Source organism: Diceros bicornis, chromosome 17 (genome assembly GCF_020826845.1).
Source record: "Diceros bicornis minor isolate mBicDic1 chromosome 17, mDicBic1.mat.cur, whole genome shotgun sequence".
Lineage (NCBI taxonomy): Eukaryota > Metazoa > Chordata > Mammalia > Perissodactyla > Rhinocerotidae > Diceros > Diceros bicornis.
This window is the reverse complement of record NC_080756.1, coordinates 61138741-61161944: the sequence shown is the minus strand read 5'-3', so window position 1 is coordinate 61161944 and position 23204 is coordinate 61138741. Positions and strand designations below refer to the sequence as shown.

At 49.0% G+C, this 23204-nt stretch overlaps 1 protein-coding gene across 1 annotated transcript in view; it reads right to left on the bottom strand.

Annotated features, from left to right (window-relative positions):
* The window catches only part of CACNA1C (calcium voltage-gated channel subunit alpha1 C), a 638289-nt gene that overhangs the window by 165674 nt on the left and 449411 nt on the right, over positions 1-23204 (bottom strand). The window contains exon 9 of the mRNA XM_058559143.1: positions 22984-23156. Coding sequence (XP_058415126.1) covers positions 22984-23156 — 173 coding nt within the window. The remainder of the gene's footprint in view (positions 1-22983; positions 23157-23204) is intronic.

Below are 23204 nucleotides of genomic sequence, written 5' to 3'. Positions count from 1 at the left end.
ACAATAGTAATGTCAGCCATTTCTATCTTAGTAATAATAATAGTTTGTTTTTTTCATCCCTCACTATTTGCTGGCTACTCTTCCATGTACTTTATGTATATTAACTGATTCAAGCCTCACAAAAACCCTACGAGGGATTATATGTCCCCATTATATTTCCCCATTTTACAGATCAAGAAACTGAGGCTTAGAGAAGTAAGTTGCTTATTCAAAGCAAGCAGCTAATAAGATCCAGCATTTGAGCCCGGGTAGGTGTTATGTTATGTCTCTCTTCTTAGCCATTGTGTATATTGAGTGAATTCCTAACCAAGAGAGAGGACAAGAGAGCCTGAGGATGTGCTTGGGTCACTGACAGGAGGAGAAGGACAGAAAGTGCAGGGAGGCCCTGGGGAGAAGCTGCTGACTTTATAATCCACCCGGGGCCTCCCTGCAGCTCTTCTGGGTGAAGATGGGGAGGCAGTAAGCAGAGTGGTGTGGTTAGGGGCCCGGGCTGTGGAGACATGTGGCCTGAGCTTGAATCCTGTGTGACCCTGGATGTGTTACTTCACTTCTCTGTGGCTTAGTTCCCCACTGCAAAATGGAGGTCTGAATCGTAGCTTCACTGCAGGACTTAGAAGGGGTAGGCCAGCCCTTCACTTTACAGGTGAGAATGTTAAGGTGCAGAGAGGGTCAGTGACTTGCCCAGGGTCACACAGCCAGTCAGTAGTAGAGGTCCAGTCCTCTTTCCACCATTCAGCGCTGCCTCCTTCTCTCACTTGTCTTTTACTCACATCATGGCGAGGCTGAAGGCCACCTTGGTCATTGTAGGCCCAGGGCTCCCTCCCTTGTCTGGGATTCAAAAATTCCCCTGTGGATGAGTTTTACACTTTGTGTCCTGTTCTCTGCTGTTTACAACAGCTACACAGAGCTCATGACTCACTCTCATCCCCTTTTTGCTCTTGGGCTCTGTCTCTCCTTTGCTGCTTTCTGCGGCTCACGATAATTTTGGCCCAGGTGAGATTTCCTGCAAGGAGGCCCAGCGTGATCCTGAAGGAGTGGGTGCCCACCGAGGAGGGCCGTCATGAGCAAGGAGCTGTGCTTCTCCGGAAGGGTCTCAGCTTTGTCTTCCCTTCCAGCATGCAAATGAATTGCTGCCTTAAATTTCCAGGCTGCCTCCACTGGCGGCATTCATGTGAAGTGAGTCGCCTTAGCTCCCAGCCCACGGCGCCTCCTCAGCGCCGTTGTCTTGGGAAGGGGTTTATAGGCAGCTGGCAGAAGATCCATCAGCTTGCCCCCTTTTGCGGTGAGTCCTTCACTGTCATTAATCTCCCAACTCTGCCTGCTGGATGCTTGCCGTCATCGTTTTCCTCCTTGCCCTGGTGAGGATGCAGTCCTTGGTCTATCCCACTACCTGAATCGGCCACATCTTCCACGGGGAGGCCCTTCAGCAGGAGTGCTTCACACATTTCTAGGCCCACCGTTCTGGGCTGTCCCCTCCCCTGGGTCAGTCAGGCCCTGTGAGGACAGATGTTCAAAGCTCAGGACCACGTTCAGAGAGGGACAGCAGCCAGGGGGAGAGTTCTGGGGCTGTGAAGGGCCGTGCATCATGTTCTAAGAAGAAACTGGGAGGGTTGACTTTGGATAAGGCAGGTTAGGAGACCTCATCCCATCTTCAAAGTCTTCTGCTCTGGGAGGCAGACATGGCCTGCCTGGAGCAGTTCTACAAGGAACAGGCACCAAAGAATGGGAATTGGAGGGGCAAACACTTTGCTCTAATGTAAGAAACATCTCCAAAATGGTCTGGCTTGAGAGACTGGGAGTTGCTCGTCACTGGAAGTTTTCAAGCATTTGCTGGGGATTCAAGAGGAGGTTTCTAAGATTTCTTTTGCCTTAGGAAAAATAAACTGACCTTTACAAGCAAGGAGTGCTCCGACTGATGAAACCCCACGTTGCTGACTGTTTGCGACGGGGAGGGGACTGGGCCCAGAGCGGAGGGTCCTTCAAGCCCTTACTTCTCTCCCCTGCTGGAGGAGTCTTCCCGCGGCACCACTGTCACCATATCGCACATTGTCACTCACCGCATAGAACCCTCGGCCTGTCTCCCAGGGCCTTTGTAATTTAGTTTTGCTCTATCCATTCAACCTCCTTTCCATTTCTACCCAGATTCGCCCTCAGATCCAGGCATGAGGCTCTACTCTCGGCCTTCAGGAGATGCCACACCTGGTCAGCTTGGTCTGACGCCATTTTATGGAGGGCCTAACACATTCAAGGCACCTGCCGGGTACCGGGCACCCACTTGTCCCTGGTCTTTGCCCTGCTGGGTGCTCCTCTCCTGCACAGACCCTCTCTCCCTCCAAGTCCTACTGCCTTCGTGGAGCCGCCTTGAACTGCACAGTAACACAGCGCTCTTCTTCCAGAAACGGGCACTGCTTGCCCCGTGTAGTTCAGCACTCTGGTAGACACACAGTTCTTTTTCTGCTCGTTAGAGAAGAGTGCAGCCTGTCTGCTGTTAAAGCACTTGTGTGAAGTTAGCTCATTTAACCCTCATAACCGCCGGTGAGAGAGCCGGGGAAGGTGTCTTCCCTCACAATTTGAGGACCAGGAGACGGAGGTTGGGACAAGGAGGCAGGTCTTCTCTGTCCTCTGCTTCCCTGGCCAAACACGCCTGTCACTCTTGCTTAGGAATGGGGGGAAGAGCCGAGGCTCTCCTTGTCCCGCCTCACGACTCCACCCGCCCTTTCCTGCTTTAGTCTCCCGTGTTGTTCTTTCCTTTCCACAGAAGCCCCCAGAAGGCACGGCACCTTCTGCGGCAGCAAGCTGACTTCCCTGGGAAAGCAGATGGGACGTGCCGCAGGGCTGGGGCAGGACTCGTAAGTTCTGCTGGAGGCACAGGAGGCGGTCCGCAAACGCCGCTGGCCCTAGAGTGCACACACCTCCCTCAGCTTTCTTCTGCTGCTCCTTCTTCACCTTCAGAGGGGCGTGCATGAGCGTCTCGGGGATGGGGCCAGGGTCAGCACTGTTTCGCCCCTTCTCTGTTTCATCAGAGCAGGGCTGGAACACACACAGTCAGTCGCCCACTCAAGCCTCCTTCCTCCCTCCTGTGCTATTTCAGGGAAGGGCCAGGACTCGGTCCCTGGGGGGCAGCGGTTTGCTCATGCCCACAGCAGCTGGGCTGAGTCTGAGTCAGGCACAGAGAAGGAGAAACAGACCTCAAACCAAATGCGCAAGCGAACAGACGGATTTTAACGCCGGACAGTGTCACTTTTACTACTCTATTGAGCAGCCTCTCCCTCTAGGTTCTCCCTCTCAAGACTGAATCTGAATCAAAGGTATTATTCAGCCTTCATCCCTCCTCCCTCTCTCCCTAATCTTAGAACTCTTGCATAATCTCTCAGGAGAGTTGGGCTTGCTGGAGAGGCTGATTGTTCTTCCTTTGGAAGAGAGAAATGGTTTTTGAAACCTAGACGCCAGGGACCACCATCGTCAACAAGCAGAAGGCCTGGAAGTGTGAATGCTAAAGCTCCAGAAAGCGACCTTAAAAGGGAGGCCTGACCTCAGGCTCACCTGGGCCTTACTGCCCGGGGTACCTCTCAGTTCCCGCTTCCCTTCTGAGTCCTAGATTCTGTAGGATACACGCTCACAGAACGCGGGCTCAGTGGCCCAGGAAACCCAGAAGGAAGGAGGGACACAAAGGGTCTGGTTTTCTGATGGAGTCACGGTCATGGAGGGTCGGATATGGACCAGGCTTTCATGTAAGGAAGGGATTGTCGGCTGTGTGGAGTGCACGATGAGCAGGTGTCGGTGGGTCTGTATAGTGGGGGCATGGGGACCTTGGGCAGATTCAAGCAACTCTATTGCTTTTGCTGCTTGCATTGCAGGAGAACCCTTATCTGATGGTTAGCTAAAAAGGTGTGAAGACAGGGTATCTGCCTGATTTGGGGAAAACAGAAAGGAGAGAGTGGCCTATTTTTATTCCAATAATACTGTGGGAGAGTGAATCTCCTTGTAGATGGGAGGGATCAAGCACAGAGGTCAGCACTGGTGAGGAAAGAGGGGCTGCACTGGTGGGGTTGGGGGTGTGGGAAGGAGAGAAACCAGCAGAGAGGTGTCATGGAAACTGTATATGCCAGAGTCCTCCCCAGCACTTACTCAGGGTTTGGGAAGGGCACATTGTTTTAACAGCTCATTGCCTCCCTCATAGGTTACTGGGAGGACCGATGAGAAGAGGTGGGTGATGGTCTTAAAAGCACACCCCTCACGGAAATGTAAGGCAGGAGGGAGAGTAGAGACAGAGAAACAATTAGAGTGAGTAATTACCCAGGTGAGGATAATTAACAGTGCCATTGGGAGGACGCTGTTGCACCCACAACACCTCAGACCAGTGTGTGGAAGTTAAAGAGCTGCAAGTGTCAGCTTAGGAGAAGGAAGAGTTTTCTAACAACTGGAGTTGCACAAAAATGGAAGGGGTTTCTTGTGACCTGATGAGTTCCTTCCACAGAGTGTTCAAGGAAGGGGGAAAGACTCTGTATTGGAGATGCTGTAGAGGAGTTTCATGCATAGATGAGGACACGAGGGAAGCAGGAAAGACCCTCTGGGACACCTTCCTGTGCTGAGATTGTACTGTTGGATGCTTTCAGGGTTATCAGGATGTTGGCTCTGGGAGAAGAGCAGAAGAGGATGGGCCACGAAGAGGTCTGCTGCTGGATGCTGGCAGGAGCTGTCCAAAGTTCTTACATAGAGGACACTTTTTCTCTTGTACCCACCTGCTGCCCAGCAAAGATGGGGAGAGCCAGCGTCTGCAAAAGGAGGACATTCTCTCCCCGGCCCAGCCACCCTCAGTTCTGGTATATAGGACTCAAAGATAAAGACAGAGCTAGAGCGGGCTCCAAGGCATGAGAATGCTCAAGGATTTATAGAAAACTAGAGATTATTTGGGTATTACTTTTACATAGTAGGAAATGGAGGCCCAGAGAGGTCACAGAGCCAGTTGGTATTAGGGCTGAGACTAGGAATCAGGTCTCCCAACTTCCTTTCCAGGGTCTTCTTCCCCATCCACCTCCCCTTCCTTTCACCAGGTATTTTGGGGGGCTACCTTGTTCCTTGTGCTCACCTCTTTCTTTTTTTAGATGAGAAAGATGAGGTTCAGATAATTTTCCCAAGGCCAGACAGCCAATAGGAGGCCTAGACAGGACTCACACCCAGGTCTGTCTGACTCTAAAAGCCCCTCTCTTTCTCTTTTGTCAGGTAGGAAAGAGGTGAGACAGACCTGGGTGTGAGTCCTGTCTAGGCCTCCTATTGGCTGTCTGGCCTTGGGAAAATTATCTGAACCTCATCTTTCTCATCTAAAAAAATGAAGACAATAATACCAATCTTGGAGGGTTGAGTGAGGATTAAAGATAATATAAGTTTGAGGGGGTGCTTAATAAGTGGCAGCTGTCATCGTAATAGTCAATAATAATTCTCAATGTGTAGAATGCCTGGACACTGTAGATATTTATTGAGGAATGAAAAAGCAAAACACAGGCCAAAGAGAAGACCCTCAGGATCACTGGCTTTGCATCTAAAAGGTCAGTTGGAGTCTGAACACTTATTGGTGATGATATACATGTTCTCAGGGCCAATCCCCAAGGATGGCCACAGCCAACCTTGTTCCCTTCGGGGCCATCAACTTCCCAGATGTCTTCATCATTGCTGTCATTCTCTTCATGAAATATTCATGAAGTTCCTACTGTGTGCCAACAGTAACTTACCCAGGATCTGGTCTTGAGAAGACAATTTGTAAAAATCTTTGACTATGATTAATCATGAAAAAATATTTAAGCACAACTGGAAAAAAGATAGCTACATTAACCTCCCTTTTGTGCCTCTTTAATTCTTTTTCTTTTTTTAACTCTAAACTAAAGACCTTCCAGAGATTGTGGTCTGCTCTCGTAACTCACTCTCTGCCACATCAGAAAAGGTTATCTGTGACCAACTGGGCACCATGTTGGTCCCTCTAGCCTTACTCTGGATGTTTCAGTGGGGTCAAGGTGAAATCACATGGGCCATGGGCCCTTTTAGGATGGCCACTGCTACAGACTTTTGTAGCTTATTTGGAAAGAATTTTTGCTTCTACGAACCAGTGATACTAGTAACAGGGTGACACGGGGCCTCAGCTCCAGTTTCGTTTTAAATAGATTTTGGTCTGTTTTAAACATATTTTTTAATATGCAACAATTGGGTTAGTCTAATGACAAATGTCATCCCCTACCATTGCCAGAGCAACATGCCATTTCCATTAGGAGTAATGTTTCCTGGCTAGATTAAGGCATGGAAAATAATTTTTGGTCATCAACAATTCCCTTCAGTTTCACTGATCTGATTAAACTTAGCAACGGAAAGAGGAATTTACAAATTAGATGCTGTTCTTTATTTATTACCAAAATGGTTGCTTTCCACTACATCCAGGAGATACAGTTGAGATCTCATTAAGTCTCAGCTTGTGATAACATTTACTCCATAAATCTCCATCACAGCCAGTGAATGAAATGAGCATTATGCCAAAGACCACATAATGGATGAAATCAAACCTCTGCCCCCTTGGAAGAGAGTTGACCTTTTCAAGCCTTAAACATATTCAGCTTTCCCGTCCTAAAGCAGCAGCTAGGAATGTGTTCTTGGCACTCTCTTAACCATTTCCTGACTGCTATGCTTAGCTGGCTAGCTGGCCTCACTGAGACAGAAATAAAATAAGGATATTTCCGACGCTTCTCTGGATATATTTGAAGAAGAAAGGGGAGAAGAGGTGAATACACAAAGAAAAACATTGTAGAATAGTCCTGTCTTCTCCCAGAAGCTGTAAAGAGCTGGTGACAGACAAGAAAAGGAAGATGAAAAATCAATTTGTGTGTCTGATTCATTATATATCCTCTGCTGGACCAGATCTGGCCGTAGCTGGTTTTAGATCTGACCTAGTGACAAGGCAGGCCCAAGTCATCTGTTTCCAATGGCAGAATTCCAAAGACTTCCAGGCCAAGACTCCACTTTTCTCCCTTAATTTCCCATTCCTTTCCCCAAAAATATTCATTGACTGCCTATTTGCCAGGATCTGTGCTGGTGCTGGAAGTACAAAACTTCCCTCCCTTACAAGGTACACAACCCAGCAGACGGATGAGATGGATAAACTGATACAACAGATCATGTGCAATAAGCAGTTTTTACGCAGGCATGGAATAGGTCTTCTGGGAACACAAGGAGGGCGTGAGGAGAGGAGGCGGGGTGGTGAGGGTAGGGACGGTAGAAAGGGAGGAGGCGCCTGAGGTGGGTTTTGCAGGGGGGCATTCCCTAAAGCAGGTGGTGAGGCTGGGCTTTCCGGGCAGGGAGGGCAGAGTGCACACCGGTGCCAGGAGGGTCTTTGGAAGAATCGGCTGGCTTCCAGGGGTCCCGGATCCTGCAGGGACACAGTGTAAATTCCAGGAGTCTGAGGACTGCATGATTCTGGAATCAACTGAATTCCTCCAGGGTCTGATGGGCTGGAATGACACAGGTTTGGTCCAGACTCCTATGGCTAAAGTGAACATATGTCAACTTAGAACCATAGACATAAAACACGGGGCTGGAAAGGGTCTTTGCAGCTGTCCAATCAGACCCCTTAGTTTACAAACGAGGAAACTGAGAGAGGCAAACTGCTAACTGGTTATTGAGTGGGGCCTGGAAATCAGGAGGCCTGTTTTTCTCAGGCTCTTATCAGTTCCACTACAACACACTATGATTGTTCAGACCCAAAACTCGGGCACCTGACAGGAGAGAAAGACGAGGGTCATTCATCTCATATTGCTGTACTCTCAACTCATCTAATCAACAGGTATGACTTAATGGATTAACAGATTAATCCATTAAGGGATTATAATTAATGGAAATGATTTTATACCATCTAACAACTTTCGCTGAAGCTTGGGATCTTCTTGATGAAAACCTAGGGCACTCTGCCTGACCAGCAGCAACTGACAATCACAACTTCCAGTCATGCAAGAACGGCAGAGATAGCCGTGGGTTGAGGGGGCTAGGACCCCCCACCACTGCCGTTACTTTTCATGTCAAGCAGATGCTCTCGCCTCAAGTGTTCTCCCCACGGGGATCTATCTCTTGGCCTCTGCTGGGCATAGCAAACATGCCAAGCTTCTAGCCAGAGCTGGACCCAGCTGACTGAAGCAAATACGAATAAATACAGTGAGACTCTAATTCTGAACACACCCGACAAAAAAGGGGTCCTCAATTTCTTCTTTCCCATATGCATGGTGTGTGTGCAGGTGTGTGTGCGTGTGTGTGTGTTGTTATTTTCAGAGAATTTTTTTTTTTTTATGGTGGGGAAGATTGGCCCTGGGCTAATACCTGCTGCCAATCCTCCTCTTTTTGCTTGAGGAAGATTTTCCCTGAGCTAACTCTGTGCCAGTCTTCCTCTATTTTGTATGTGGGTCACCACCACAGCAAGGCTTGATGAGGGGTGTAGGTCTGCGCCCAGGATCCAAACCACGAACCCAGGCGGTTGGAGCGGAGCATGCGAACTTAACCACTACGCCACTAGGCCAGTCTCTCCAGAAAACTTTTATCAACATAATAGCTGGTCTGATATTGGATACCACTATTACATCTCATGAGTCACTGAAATGAGATATAATGGTTGGATGGACTGATTTGAAGCTTGGAACTGGGAAGGTAAACAAAGGTTTCTCTCCTTAAAGCTAGCCTGTCAAGCATATAATGAAGGCTTTCACCTGGTCAGTAAGTCGTTGAGAACAGGTCTATTACATGACTCCCAGGGAAAGGCACAGACAAGTCCCAGTGCAGTTGTCATGATTCTTGAACAGCTTTTGGCCTGCATGTTTATTTTCTCTTGACCTCTAATCCTGGAACGCTCGTGTCCCCACACATGAGGCACTCTCTGAAGTCCTCCGAGCAGGACTCAGGGCGTCAGTCAAAACCCTCTCTATGCTCGGCAAATAATTTTTAGAACATGATTTATGGAGCATCAAAGGCTCCTCTGTCCAGACGTTTAAATAATTTCTTAATATCCTCACTTTTTTGTAAAAAACAAAAACAAACCCCAACACTGAAGAAGCTTATCAAAATTCAAATACATATTTTTGGAAAGGATAAACCTTTAAGCTTCCCTCATCAAAGCCCTGTCTAGTGAATCACACCAGCACATCTTTGCTGGGGGTAATTTTGGTCAATCTGATGACCTAACATGAATTAAGTCTAAACTGCAAAGAGTGTATATTTTTATGAATCTGGGTAAATGACTAAATCTTTCTTTTTTTCTCTGAGGCTATCTGGAGGTATCATGTGGAACAGGACATTCTACTCTTTTACTCTGGTCTTCCTTGATGACCTTCGCAGGAGATCGTTTATTTCTGGACTATATTTTGAGAATAGGATCTTAAATGCAAACATTTTTCTTGCTCATCGTCTCCTCTGAGGAGGGGTGGTGCTGACTGTCACCCACGTGTTGGTCCTGTTGGTGGATCCAAACTGGGAGCAGGAGGAGGATAGTTTACGGCCTTACAGTGAAGTCCAAGTTTAGGCTTGAAGTCAGATGTTTGGAAACCAACAAAACTGCTTGTTCGGTTCCCAGAGGCCCTTGCCCACTCCCGTTATGTTACCTTTGAGCACGTTCTGTGATTTCTCAGGGGACCGTGTAGAGACCTGCATGTATCTCTAAGAGGAGATGAATTTGTAAGCACGAGGGTGGGGGGTTGGGGGAGGGGGGATCTGCTCTTTTCTGTCTTCAGAAAACAAACCAGGCTTCTAGGAAACAGGGTCCTATGAAAACAGCCCAGACGCTTCTCTTAGCCCCACCGCGCTTACAGGTGGGTAAGGCATGAGTGGAGGACGAGTAGTTTCACAGAGGCTGGAAGACAGACTCAGTGACCTGGGGACCCCTTTGTTCCCCAAGATTTTAGGATTCTGTGATTTTCTGATTGTGATGGAGCCACCCACTTGGCTAAAGGAGGAACCCAGGGCCTAGCACAGGGATATAAGAAGATCATTGCAGTGGACTGAATGCTTCTGTTGTCCCCAAATTCATATGTTAAGACCCTAATCCCCATGCGATAGTATCTGGAAGTGGGGCCTTTGGGAGGTCATTAGGTCACGAGGGTAGAGCTCTTATGAACGGGATTTGTGCCTTATAAGAAGAGGTCAGAGAGATGGCAAGTGCTCTATCCATGGTGTGAGGCCACAGCAAGAAGATGGCCCTCTGTAGACCAGGAGGAGGGCCCTCACCAAGAACCTGACCATGCTGGCACCCTGATCTCAGACTTCCTGCCTCCAGAACTGCGGGAAATGAGCGTCTGTTGTCTGAGCCACGCAGTCCATGGTAATGTGCTGTAGCAGCCTGGACTAAGACAGGAACAACACTCAAACGTACCAGCTCCGCCCGCTCCAGCTTTCCCTCTTCTTCCTGCCTTCAGCCCAGCCCAACACTGACATTTTGCCTTCTGTTTTTAAGAATTCCATCCCTCTCCCCATGGGACCACCCTTCTACTAAGCAGCTCCCTTAGGGCGATCCTCTGCTGTTCCTGACCAGGCCTCAGGGCTGGCTCTCTCCAACCGGAGGCTCACAGACACAGCGACCACAGCGACTCACAGCCCAGGACTCACTGCAGGTACCACAGTTACTTAAGAGCATGGGATCTTTCCTGTTATAGGGGGCATGAGTCTCTTCTGGAAACACTGTAGCTGTCACCAGAGGCACGTGCGTTTCCATTTGACGAAGCAATCCTGAAGGACAGAGCCACCAAAGACCTACGTTTGGGGCTGTTACTCAACTTTTTTTTTTTCATAAGCCACTTAATCACAAGGGCAGGGATTAAATGAGGGAGAGTCACTTGGAATTCTACACGTGGTGCCTTGTAGGGTAAAGGGACTGCTTGTAGGTATGTTTATAGTCACAACGGAAAGCAGGCCTTTGAACAGCAAGGGGCAGAGGAACGACAGGGCTTCCACCCTCAGGCACACAGGACAAGCCCGTTCCCAGGAGGACTGGGGTGGGGGGGTGTCACTGCTGCAACCCCTCCACAACCTGAGGTCTACAAAAGCACAAGCTATTTATCCCGAAGACTCCTGGGACGGTGTTCAGGGGTCTGCGAGCTCCCCGGCTCTGTCCCAGTGCAGGCAGGCCATCACTGGAAGACCATTTCTCAATCCGTTCCCCTCCCATGACTCGCGCTTCGGGCCAGATTAGCCCCTGAAGTGACTGATCTCCCTGCCTCCAGCTTCTCCCTCCCTCCAACCTATGGTCCACCATCAGGGGCAAGGTGACCTTTTGACAGTGCACTTGGACCTCTGCTCAGATCTCTTTAGTGGCTCCTCCTTATCCATAGGATCAAGTCCACATCTGAGGCCCTTTTGGACCAGGTCTCAGTCTTCCTTTCTAGCCCGATCTTTGGATTCTCCCCTGCACATTCTAAAGTCTTTTCTTCCCTCTCCCTCCTCCTTCCTCCTTCTCCTCCTCCTCCTTCTTCTATTATTTGCTTCTACACTTTACATATGCAGCTCCCTCAACTTACAATGTCCTTTCCCATCCTTCGACCGCGTGAACTGCTACCAATCTGCGGGCAGCAGAGAACTGCTATGTGTCCACCCCACCCCAGTTGTTTTGCCCCCTGGGCACTTAGCTAGATTGTGTTTTCGGGCCCCCCGGGAGCTGAGGAGAGCTGATAACTGTGTTCCAGCCCATGGAATGTTGATGGGAGCGAGGCCCACACTCCCAGGCCTGGCGTCCACAACACTCCTGCACGCCCCTCCACGCTCCCTCTCCCTTCCCCCGTCTGTTGGCCACGTGCAGGGGGTCCATGGAGACCTCTGAGGCCCAGGGAGGTAGCACAGCCACTAGAGGGAAGGAGCTCCCTGAAGACTGTGTGGAGGTGAACTCCCCCCATGCCAACACCAAACCCACATTGAACTGTGGGGCAAGAAATAACCTTCACTGTATTAAAGGACTGAGACTTGACTTGGGGGGTGCTTATTCCAACCATTAGCCTACCCTGACTATACAGCACCCCTCAAGAGTCATTCTCTGGGTAGGCAGCCCCTTCCACCCTCTTCCAAACTCTATTCTCTCTCCTATGTATTTCTTCAGTATCTTCTTTATACCTTCAGTTCATAGCTGTAACCTGTTTATTTGTGCATCTGTCTCCCCAACTAGGCCGTAAGTCCCCTTAGGATACGGACCGTGTTCATTTATCTTGGTATTCTGAGTACCCAGTTCATTCTTAAATATGTGTTGAATGAATGCACAAATGTCTCTCTCAAAAGAGCAGGACAGCCTGGCATGTGTGTGACTCGGGGAGGTCTCTCCCAAACTGTCCACTACTCTGAGGCCAGCGATTCCTGTTTCTGGGCTCTTTCCACTGGCCTCCCATGCCATGCACCCCAATGACAGAAATACAGTATGTGGCTAATCTCCCTCCATTACCAGATGATAATTTTCCACATCAGCAAGCAGTGATACAGGCAGGACCTGTCACTCTCTCCTCCACTAACAGCCTTCTGACAGATAATATATCTTGATGTGACACAGGGTTTTTATCCCCAGTGTTATGTGGAAGGAAGGGAGGGGGAGTGGTGGCAGCCAAGGGCGACTGTATTGTGGGTGGCTCTGTTCAGGGGCTGAGCACTGGTTATTGGAGGAAATGGATCAAAGGGAAATTTAGGCTAATTCATCTCTCCTTCAATCCCTCTGCTGAGCTACTTTCAGCTCCCAGGTGTGTTGATCTGTTTGCAAGGCACCAAATTAAAAACAAATCAGCACTTTACTTGGTGCCTGCCCTCGGTGACCCTGAGTGGGCACAGGCAGATCCATTCATCCAAGGGTTTGATGGCTTCAGGTAGGTGACAGGACTTCTCCAAAGACACCACAACTGAACCCCTCAGAGTGAGGCTGTCCCTGGCGAGAGATCCCCTTTCCAGGTCCCCAGAATGCCAAGGTCCCTGGGAGTCTCCGAGGGTCAGGAGTGACGACACTCCTGGCACTGCACAATTCTGCATCATCACAGATAGATTCTACCACACTCCACACGGCGTACATGCCCAGCAGGAGAGTGGATGGTCAGGGAGCTAGAATACCCCATTCCTGGAGCATTCTGGTTGACCAGTGCCCTCCTTTAATCAGGCTCTAAGGGAGTCCTGAACTGAGAGGAACTCTGAGAGCTCATATAATTGATATGTCTCCTTGCAAGCAAGACCATCTCTCACACGATCCCAAATGGATGGCTTTGATCTCAGTTATCTTTTCTTTTTGCTTGAGCAAGATAATGCCATAACTTCCTTTCATGCTTCAAACATAGTTCTTATAATCATGAAGCTCATCTTTTCTCCCTCTCTCTCTTTTTTTTTTAAAATCAAACTCATGCCCCTGTCTGTTAACATTTAAGGTCAGGTTTTCCTGCCACCCTCTCCCCTCTCCTCTCTTCTCCTTTCCTCCATCCACGCTGCTTTGCATGTTAGACTGAGGGTGATAAATGCTATAACAAAGGTGATGAAGAGGCTACTCTGGCTGGGGGATTAGAGGGGCCCTCTTCCAGTTCCCTTTTGGTTGGAGGAGGAGGACAGTCACAACATTACTGAGAGGAGGGATTGTGGTAGAGAGGAGTATGGTACAGAGTCAGCAAATCTGGACTCAAGGCCTATCTGTCTGAGGTTAGGGCAACAAACAAGCTGTACGACATGAAAAGATTAACTTCTCTAAGCCTCAGTTTTCCCAACTATAAAATGGAGCTATTAGTACCACATGAGATGATCTTGGAAGGAATAAATGAGATAATCTATGTCCTGCCCCCCCTGCATCAAGGAAAAGACATGTCCTCTCTCATGCCCCTGTTCCTGTCCTGCCTCTGCCCTCCAGCCCAGGAGAGTTCACAGAGGGCTGATACGTATCCAACTCATCAGTTGATATGTGTCATCTGTCCAACCTCAGAATCCAAAGAGGGACTCCACACAAGCTACGGAAGAATGACCCCCCTCAAGGGGAGGGCGTGAGACTGAGGGAGATCTTGCCCTCCGCTCCACTGACCATCCAGCTTTCTCCTTTACTGCATCCATAATTCTAACTCCTTCTAGTGGTTCTTCTAGGCCCACTTTTTAAAATTCTAAACCATTCCTACCCATACTACCAATGACAACACACTCTCTGAGGGCCTGCCGTGAGTATGGCTAAGACTAGACAAGGGTAGTTGGCCAACTAGGTAGGAATGTAGAGATATAAACCTTAATTCTCTTGATCCAAAGAGGACTCAATTCAATTCAATTCAATTCAATTCAATTCAATTCAATTCAATAGTTTTTGGAGGGGGAAGCCTATTAAATATGAATGGTGTCCTGGACCTGAGTGGGAGAGTGAATAAAAGGTTAGTAAAGCATAGTCTCTGCCTCCCGAGGGCTTTCTACTTGACAGGAGGGCTGGGCCACACCTCTCACTCTGGAGAGGCAGGCAGAAGGTCGAGAGCGCTCTGACAGGGCCTGTTCTGAGAGGGAGGGCCTGGGAGGGCGCTAATGAAGACGTCCTCTTCCTACTGGGCTGACAGACTGGGTAGGAGCAGGTAAGGTGAGGAGGGAAAGGGTGCTCTAGGCAGAGGGTGGAGAGATCAACGGAGGTCCAGAAACAGGAAAGTAGCAGACCTATTTGGAAAACAAGAGTAGTCTGGTTTTGCTGGAGGGGAGTAATGAGTGATATGTTCAAGCTATTGGCAGGGATAGATCAGAGACGCCTGGGACACAGACAGAAGGTGTTGTAGCTATGTAGAGATACGCAAAGCTTTTGAGCAAGGGAATGACATGTCAGCTCTAGAAATACAACTTTGGCTACATTGTGCAGGATGTGTGGAAGTGGGGCTGGGAGGCAGGGCAGGCAGGTAGCTACTAGTCTGGGCAAGAGATGTGGAGAGAAGAGGAGGGAGAGGGACATTGCCGGAGGGCAACTGATAAGACTTGGAGACGACTGAATGAAGGAGTTGATAACTATGGATGGATCACAGAAGAGGGAGGGGGGAAGATAAAGAGTGAGGAAGAAGGCGGCTTTCTAGCCTGGTAACTGGGAAGAGGCTGAAGCGGCTGGAGAGAGAAGAGGGCTAGGAAGACGCTGGTTTGGGCTGCAACCCTGGCTGGAAGGCAGAGGATGCCCTTCTCCAGGCACTGGAGATGAAGTGGGCCTTTCAAGCTCTACGCCCCCACCCAGGACTCCCAGCCTTGCTTGGTACTTCAAGAGCTAACCGCCTCTTTGATCTGCCCCTGCTGGGAGGCTGGTTGGCCAGGGATTCTGAGAACACGGCTGCTCACTCGTCCGCTTCACCACGGGAGCGGCCTGGTGGCTCCGTGGGTAATCCCGCGGCTCTCAGAAGCTGCAGCGCTGCCTGGCACAGTACCTGGCTCAGAGCCTTCACACTACACGGGCCCCCTCTTTGCTGGCTCCATTCTCACCACAGATGTTAGGCAGTAAAAGCTAAACCAAGACAAAGGCAGATATCTAAAAAGGGTGTAAGATTCCCTCTTCTGGTACCTTTCTCAGCTGGCATTGACCCTATTCTTCGCCATAAATATAACCATTCGTAGTCTGGTGTTTCCTGGGGGTAATTTTTCGGCCTGGGACACCCTCCAAGGACACAGCCCTGTGTGTGCTGACGTCTGCACCAGCCTGCCTCTTTCTGCTTCATACATCATCACCTCATCACCATGTAGCCCGGGGCTCTACAGGGGGCAGCAAAGCTTCCATCCATCTTGAGAGGGCGCTGTGAACTGGAAGTCTCACTGAGTGAGTGGGGGTGGGGAGGGGCGTAGGGGGCGTAGGTGCCTCCTGGACAAGAACAGGGCCTTTATTAAGACTCGACAGACCAGCCAGGCACCTTTATGCTGACCTAATGCTGGTCGTGGGCAGGCCTGTCAGAATGTCACGTGGCCCTCACCTGTCCTTTCTCCAGAAGCATACAGCCCACTCACTGAGAAGACGCACGGCCTCCTGACAGCTCTGAGTTGGCGAGCTTTACCCAGAGCCGGTTTTGCTGTAAGAAATGAACGACAGCTCACTGAGACTGGGTTGGTACACCTCCTTCTCACTGTATGCTCAACACAGCCCCTCAGGTAGCTCTTCCACTGCTCCCCAGCCTGGGACAACGGCAACCACAAGCTTATGGGGCCAGAGAGCACAGCAGCCAGACTGTGCTCCAAAGGCAGACATGCCACCTACGGAATTACTCAGCCTGGGTCCTTGCTATGATCCGATCCCCTGGTACCGTACTGCACATAGTACCAGGTGTGTGGGGCCCCGCCCAGGAGTATTAATTACTACCAGAGCGAGAAGAATCCATGAAGTAGTCTCACTGCAGAGCCCCAGTGGATAGCAACCCCCCCTCATCACCATCGTCCTCAGGGTGCAGCACCCTCTCATGTCTCAAGAGCTCCAACACCTTCTCACGGCACTGCAATTCTCCTCCCTTTGCCACTGTCCCTGCCCCTTTGCTGTTTTCAAATGGCATTTTCTAAGAGTGGAGAATGACTTAGAGCTATTGGAGAGTAGATGTATATATGAAAGCACTTGAGAAGGAAGTCATTAATGATGCCACAAGGAAGTCACCTCTGAACAGACTGAATGAGGAAGCTACTCAAGTCCAGCGACCGTCAGAGCTTCCCTGTTCTATCAGCTCAGGGCAAGAGGGAAGACGCTCTGCCAAACTCGCTCAGAACATGCACTCACCAACTCTTGTAGTCATTGGACTTACACGTGTGACGATATTCCCCAGCCCCGGGCTGTTTCAGCAGGAGGGACAGGAGGGAGATTTACAGGCGGCTGGCTGACCCCTCCTAGTGAGGCCTAGCAGGCACGCAAAGGGGGGGACACAGAGGGAGAGGCAGGGGTGCTTTTGCCTGGAGGCATCTGACAAGGCTTCTTTGAGGAGCACCGTGGCATGGTGGAGAGTCCTGTGTGGGGATTCAGGGTCCTGGGTTTGAGTCCTGACGTCTCAACCCAGGACTGTGGAGTCATTCCCCGTCTTGGGCACCTGTTTCCTCACCTGATCTCTACAGCAATTTTCCAGCACGAAAGTTTTAGGGCTCTGATTAGGATCAGCTGAAAGTTAGTGTGAGGGACAGGAGAGATGTCCAGGGTCTGCACAGAGGTATCTGCTCTTACCAAGTAGCACAGAGACAGGATGGCCCTCTAACACATGATAGCCTAAGAGTGCAATGTAAAAAAAGACTCGAGGAAAAATAATTGCTATGAATTTCTTTTCATGTCATCTGAGCCAGATGCTTGGTGGGATTCTATTACAGAAATCTAGAAGTGTGGCAACCCGTGATCACGCTAAATTCAAGGTAAAAACTGACTGTACTGATTAAATTGTAAAAAAAAAAAAAAAAAGCTTAAATAATCACGCATATGTCCTTGACCGTATAGAATGTAAACCAGGGATATGCAGATTACTGCTTTCAAGCCACATGGGGCCCTTTCGTGGGCAGCCTGCAGCTCCGGTAAGGCCTCCCATTTCTGTCTTTCAGTGATGCACCATCCTAGACTCTGCAGGGCACGCAGTAGTCATGTTGCTCTGTCGGTTAATGATGATTGCAGAAGTGGCTCCCGAGTCACATAACTGAACACCATTGGTGTAAATATTTAATCCTGCTTATCTATGTGGAAATTCAACGTTTTGGTTCCACCGTCTGTCTGTCTTTTATATGCTCATCCACATAAATGTCTGTCTTAGACTGCAAGCTTTAGATGGCTGGGACTGCATTTAAATTGTCTTAATGACATGAGAGAGAGTCCCATATGGACAGATATTTAATAAATGCATTTTTTGATCTTGACGAGGAGAAAGAAAGAAGAAAGTCTCGTCTTTATCTCTTTCTTTATGGCTTCTCCCTCTAACACCTGGCTTTGACACTGGAGCCAGAAAATGGACCCTGTCCCTTGGAGCAGCATGTCTCTATGATGACAACAGACCCTGTACAGCAGTGACAGTTTCATAACTGGTGCCTTCAAAAGGGATGTTCGTTGTTGCTCCGAGGGAGGGGAGTGGCCTCAACACCACCCTAGTCTTTATCCAAGAGAAGAGGGGCTTGGAGGCCAAGAGCCAGGCGCTGCCCACTCTGGAAGTGGCACAGAGGGCAACAGTGCACAGCGTGCCCCTTTCGTGCCTCTCGTCTGTCTTTTTGGCCCTGAAATGGTTCTTGAGTGTCATGTTCTTGTTTCTTCCAAGGTGGGCTGTAACCAAGCACAGAGGCAAAGTCTAGTACTGAAATGGCTGTAGAGGGGATCCATGAAGGGCTGGGCCTCAGACACTGACCTCCTTAGGGCCACAGGCAGGCTGCATTACCTGCGTCTCCTCCTCCCCCCTTTCCGACGGCTGGCAGCTAGGCCACATCAACAGAACAGGAGGCCTGCAGAGCAATGCTTAATGCCATTCTGGGAAGTAACTGGACTCAGGAGAGTCCTTCTCATGAAATAAGGCTCTGGTTTGCCTTCAAGCTTTGGCCCTCGCCATTTCACCAAACAGCTCTTGTCAAGGCACCAGGACCCCGCATTGCCAAGTATAACAACAAGGTTTTAGGACTCACCTTACTTGCCCTCTCGGCAGCACTGCCCCAACCCCCACCCCCCAGTTCCCCCAACCCTCCCGCTGCCTCCCTCCTGTCACTCCGGCTGTACCTTTCTAAGTCTCCTTTGCTGGTTCTTCCTCATCACCCCAGTCTCCAAATGTTGGTGTGGCCCAGGTTCTTAGACCTCATCTCATTTCTGTCTACACTACTCCCTAAGTGATCTCATCCAGGCAAATGGTTTTAAATACCTTCTGTACGTTGTTGACTCTCCAAATTATAATTCTGTCCCAGACCTCTCCCCTGGACTCAGATTATTCCCAATAGCCTACTCACCATCTCCACTTGGATGTCAAGTAGGCATTTCAAACTGAATGGTCCAAGACGGTTTTCCTGATATTCCTGCCCTGACACCTCTTCCTCTCACAGTCTTCCCTAGATCACTGAATGATGAGTCCACTCTTGCCGTTGTTGTTTAGGACAACCGCCTTGGAATCTCCCGACTTCTCTCTCTCGCACATCCCATATCTGACATGTTAGCAAATGGTGTCATTCTGGTGCCTGTCACCTCACTGTTACCAGGACCAGGCACCACCATCTCTTGAGGCAGTAGCCTCTGACCTGGCCCCTGCTTCCCCCTTGCCCACCTTCATGCCATTCTGCACATGGCAGCCGGGGGCTCCTGTTAAACGTGTTTCTATCACGTCACTTCTCAGCTCAAAACCTCCAGTGGCTCCTTGGCTCACTCCTAGTAAACGTCCAAGTCCTTACCACGATTTTCAGGATCTAATTCCTGGGTACCACGGACCTCACTCATCTCCTACCTCTCTGCCCCGTATTCACTCCTTTCCAGCAGCATTGGCTTCCTCTCTGTTCCTCAAATACTTCTGTCATGCCCCTGCCTCGAGGCCTTTCCATTAGCTGCTACGGAGTCCTCTTTTCCCATATATCCATACGGTTCATTTCCTTACTGCCTTCAAGTCTTCATTCAAATGCTGCCTTCTCAGTGAGATATTTCCTGGCCACCTCACCTAACATTACCGCCTCTCAGCACTTTCACCCTCTCTTGCTGCTCCATCTTTCTCCATGGTACTCGTCACCCTCTGACACACTGTTAATTTATTGTCTGTCTCCCCACTGGGGTATAAGTCCCACGAGGCAGGGACTTTTGACTCTTTTGTTCATTGCCACATCCCCAGTGACTAACACAGTGCCTGGCACACAGCAGACCTCTAATTGGTGGGTGGATGGATGGATGGATGGAAGAAGAAAGGAACCGGAATATATTTTTGTGCGTAACTTACTGGCCACAATCATTCACTCTAATTACTCAGAGAAATGCCTCCCAACTATGTCCTTCCTCTCTGTTGTCTTCCCAACCCTGTTCTTTCTAGTTCCTAGGTGATTTTTGCAGTTTTTCCTAGAAAAAATGGGTAATTGGGTTCCCCATAGGTACGCTCAGCTACCACGTCATGACATATCATTGAATTGTTCCTGCACGGGGGCCATCTCTGCCTCACCAGTGCCTGACACCAGTAAGTGCCGACAGGGACTCTGCCGGGGGTCAAAGAGGCTGCCAGAGCCATTGATGGAGAGTGATAATACCTTTTTTCTTAAAAGACTACATAGTTTTTGAGCTGGAAAGAACTGGCAGTACACTATATTGTAATCTTTTACCAATTTCAAAGGCTAAGATACTACTTTAACTGAAACACGCATAATTTATAGCAGCATTTCTCCCCTTGTATTTGTTTCAAAGGGCAAACTATGAAGTTCTGAAGATAAGAACATAGTTTCTTAGGCTTGCCTTTTCTGTAAATCTATTAGGTTGCCAATTCCTTAACAATTCAATCACATCAACTCTGCTTGTAACTGGACTTCCCCAATAGACACAGCCCTGTGGACTCATCTCCTGGCTCCATTACCCAGTCTCCCACACTCATTTCATTGCACTCTTTGACTCTTGATATCTTGCTTTTTTAGATGCTCCTTTCTTTGCCCTACCTCCCTAGAACTGTTCCACCACCATGTCCACAACTGAAGGAGGCAGGGTCCCATTCTATCCTCCTAGGACAAGGCTGGCTGAGGTCAATAAGCAGACCCAAAAGGCTCCTTCAGCTATAAGGAAAGGTACAAGGTGAGATGAACAACAGCTTCCAGAGTCTGGTTTCATCCATATTCGGGCTTGGCAAATCTCGACAGAGGCTCTGTCCATTGGGGTAGGCAGTTCATTATGCTCTTCCCAAAGCTCGGCCAGAAATGTGGGTAGATGGGCCTTGTCAATGTTTTCTGCTCCAGCAGCAAAGAATGCTCCATGCTGGGAACCCCTTGAAATTTATTCATTTAATGGACAAGACAGGGAAGCAGCATACTTCTCCTTGGAAGCTCTCGCTTTAGGCAGAGAACAGAATAACTATGTGTCTCTGTGAATGGCAAGTGACTGGTAAGAAAGTAGTGGATCCTGTGTGTTTCTAATAACAGACACTAAGAAACATGCTCATCACCATTAAATCATGAGCTAGGGGCTCGCACTGACCTAGGACAGAGGGAGGAGCTAAGATGCCAATTCCCGTGTTTTAGAGGTAAGCTTCTCTGTGGGCCACAGGCCAACTTATTTATTTACGATACCCCTCAGGGCCACAAACATCAACTATTCCACAGTTCCATCAACAGTATAATAGAAGCTGCCAGGCATTTTTCCAGAAAGACCCTCAATGGCATCATCGATCACTGTTGTAATCCATCAAAGGCCTCATCTTCCAATTTGCAAACGACTTAGTAGAGCACGAAGGCCTCCTTAGGTTATTAAATTATGTTGTTACCAGTCCCTTGTTGTTTCTGTGTTTTAATTTTGTATTTGCATCTTGAGCAGAATTATCAGAAAGGGAATAGTTGACAGATGTATTAAATCAGCCTCTGAAATGAGGGAGCAGAGATTTGTTCTCCGTTAACATCTTTGGCTGTCTTCTTCCCTCCTTTCTCCACCTGTTCCTTCTCCTAGATTCCCAGTTAGAACTCAGACACTAATGAGTAGAAACACACAGAAATCAACAGGGAGTTTGAACACAACGGACATAATTAATGCCTACTCACAAGGCCAAGAAATTAGACTTACTATATTTACATATACGTGTTAGGATATGTATGTATACACAAGCCTACACAAACAGGGATTTTAAAACTAATGGGCAGACTGTAATTTTCTCTGGGCCAGGTCTCCTGACAGTCCTGTGGCCTCCCTAAGGAGAGAAACCTTTGATGAATAATGGACACCCTGCTTTCCCTTGGTGAGTCTCCTCGAGCCTCAGTGGGTCTTGTCATCTCCCTCTCTGCTTAGGGAACATTTCCGGCTTCCTGCTCTCACCTGCCTGACTCCATACAGCAAACATCTTTGTTGGCTATTTAACCTGTTTCGTTCCTTGACCATCCTAGATGCTCAATGTTTAGGGACATGTTTTTAAGTTAGGCTGCTAGAGAGGACAGAAACACACCTACTCAAACAGGCGAAATGAAAGAGAAAGACACAGGAAGAGGAGGAAACAGTGTAGTTACAGAGATGGAAGTCAAATGAGATGCAGAGAGTACTCAGACCTAACCTTGCTTCACAATCCCTGCGGCCTTGTGAGAACACAGATTTCCGGGCCCTACCCCAGAGTTTCTGAGTCAGTAGATCTGAAGTGGAGCCCAAGAGTTTGCACTTCTAGCAAGTTCCCAGGTGATACTAGTGCTGCTGGTCCAGGGACCATACTTTGAGAACCACTGGGCTTATCTGATGAGAGCCTGAATTTCCATGATTCACCATCTTTCCTACACTTGCAAGTCAATATCATCTATCACTCTCATTTCTATCCCAGCAATAGCCTACCCAACAATCTGCCAGAGGAAAACCCAGAGGAAGGGATTTGGCTCAATTTCTATAATCTAATTGTATTCTGTCAAATTCCTCTGGGCTTCCCCAACCCTCCCATTTTGCACTTCCCCAGACTTTTGAATCTAACCTCCTTAAGAGAAACCTTTGGCTCCTTTTCCTATGAGAAAGCCCAATGGTGCTTGGAAGTCTCCTGCAGAGGGGGCAAGAACCCTGCTTCCAGGTAGCTGCTTGGTGGAAATTGTTCCTTTCCAACAAGCCTGGAGCAGGAAGACTGCCCCCTGACCAAAGAGAGGCAGCCTGGAGGAGGATGTCCGATTTAAAAATAGAGAGTCCGCCTTAGCAAAATCTCAACTGTCTTTTAAGATCAAAGATTCTAAAAGGAATATGAGGCTTTATAGATCAATAGCTATTATTTTCCATCTGTGACTAACTTCTATGAGTAGCAAATGATTACAATCATGAGACAAATGCTGCCCCAGGAAGACAAACTGTAAGGAAAGGTTGGTAGTGAAAGCCGCTGTCTCCTCCCTCTCCCAGAACCCTGCCCAAGACAGAGGACGGCTGCTCACTGTTTCGGGGTTTCTCCTCATCCATGCCTTCGTCCTCATTCTCGGGGTCGATGTCTTCTGCCTGGGTGATCCAGTCCAGGTAGCCTTTTAGGTCCTCCTCTAGCTGTTGCTTCTCTCGCAGCTTTTGGAAATCTCCCCGAGCCTTGGCCTTCTCCCTCTCTTTGGAAAACTCTCTGGTAAGAGAGCAGAGTGGGCAGGACAGGGAGCACACAGGAGGCAGC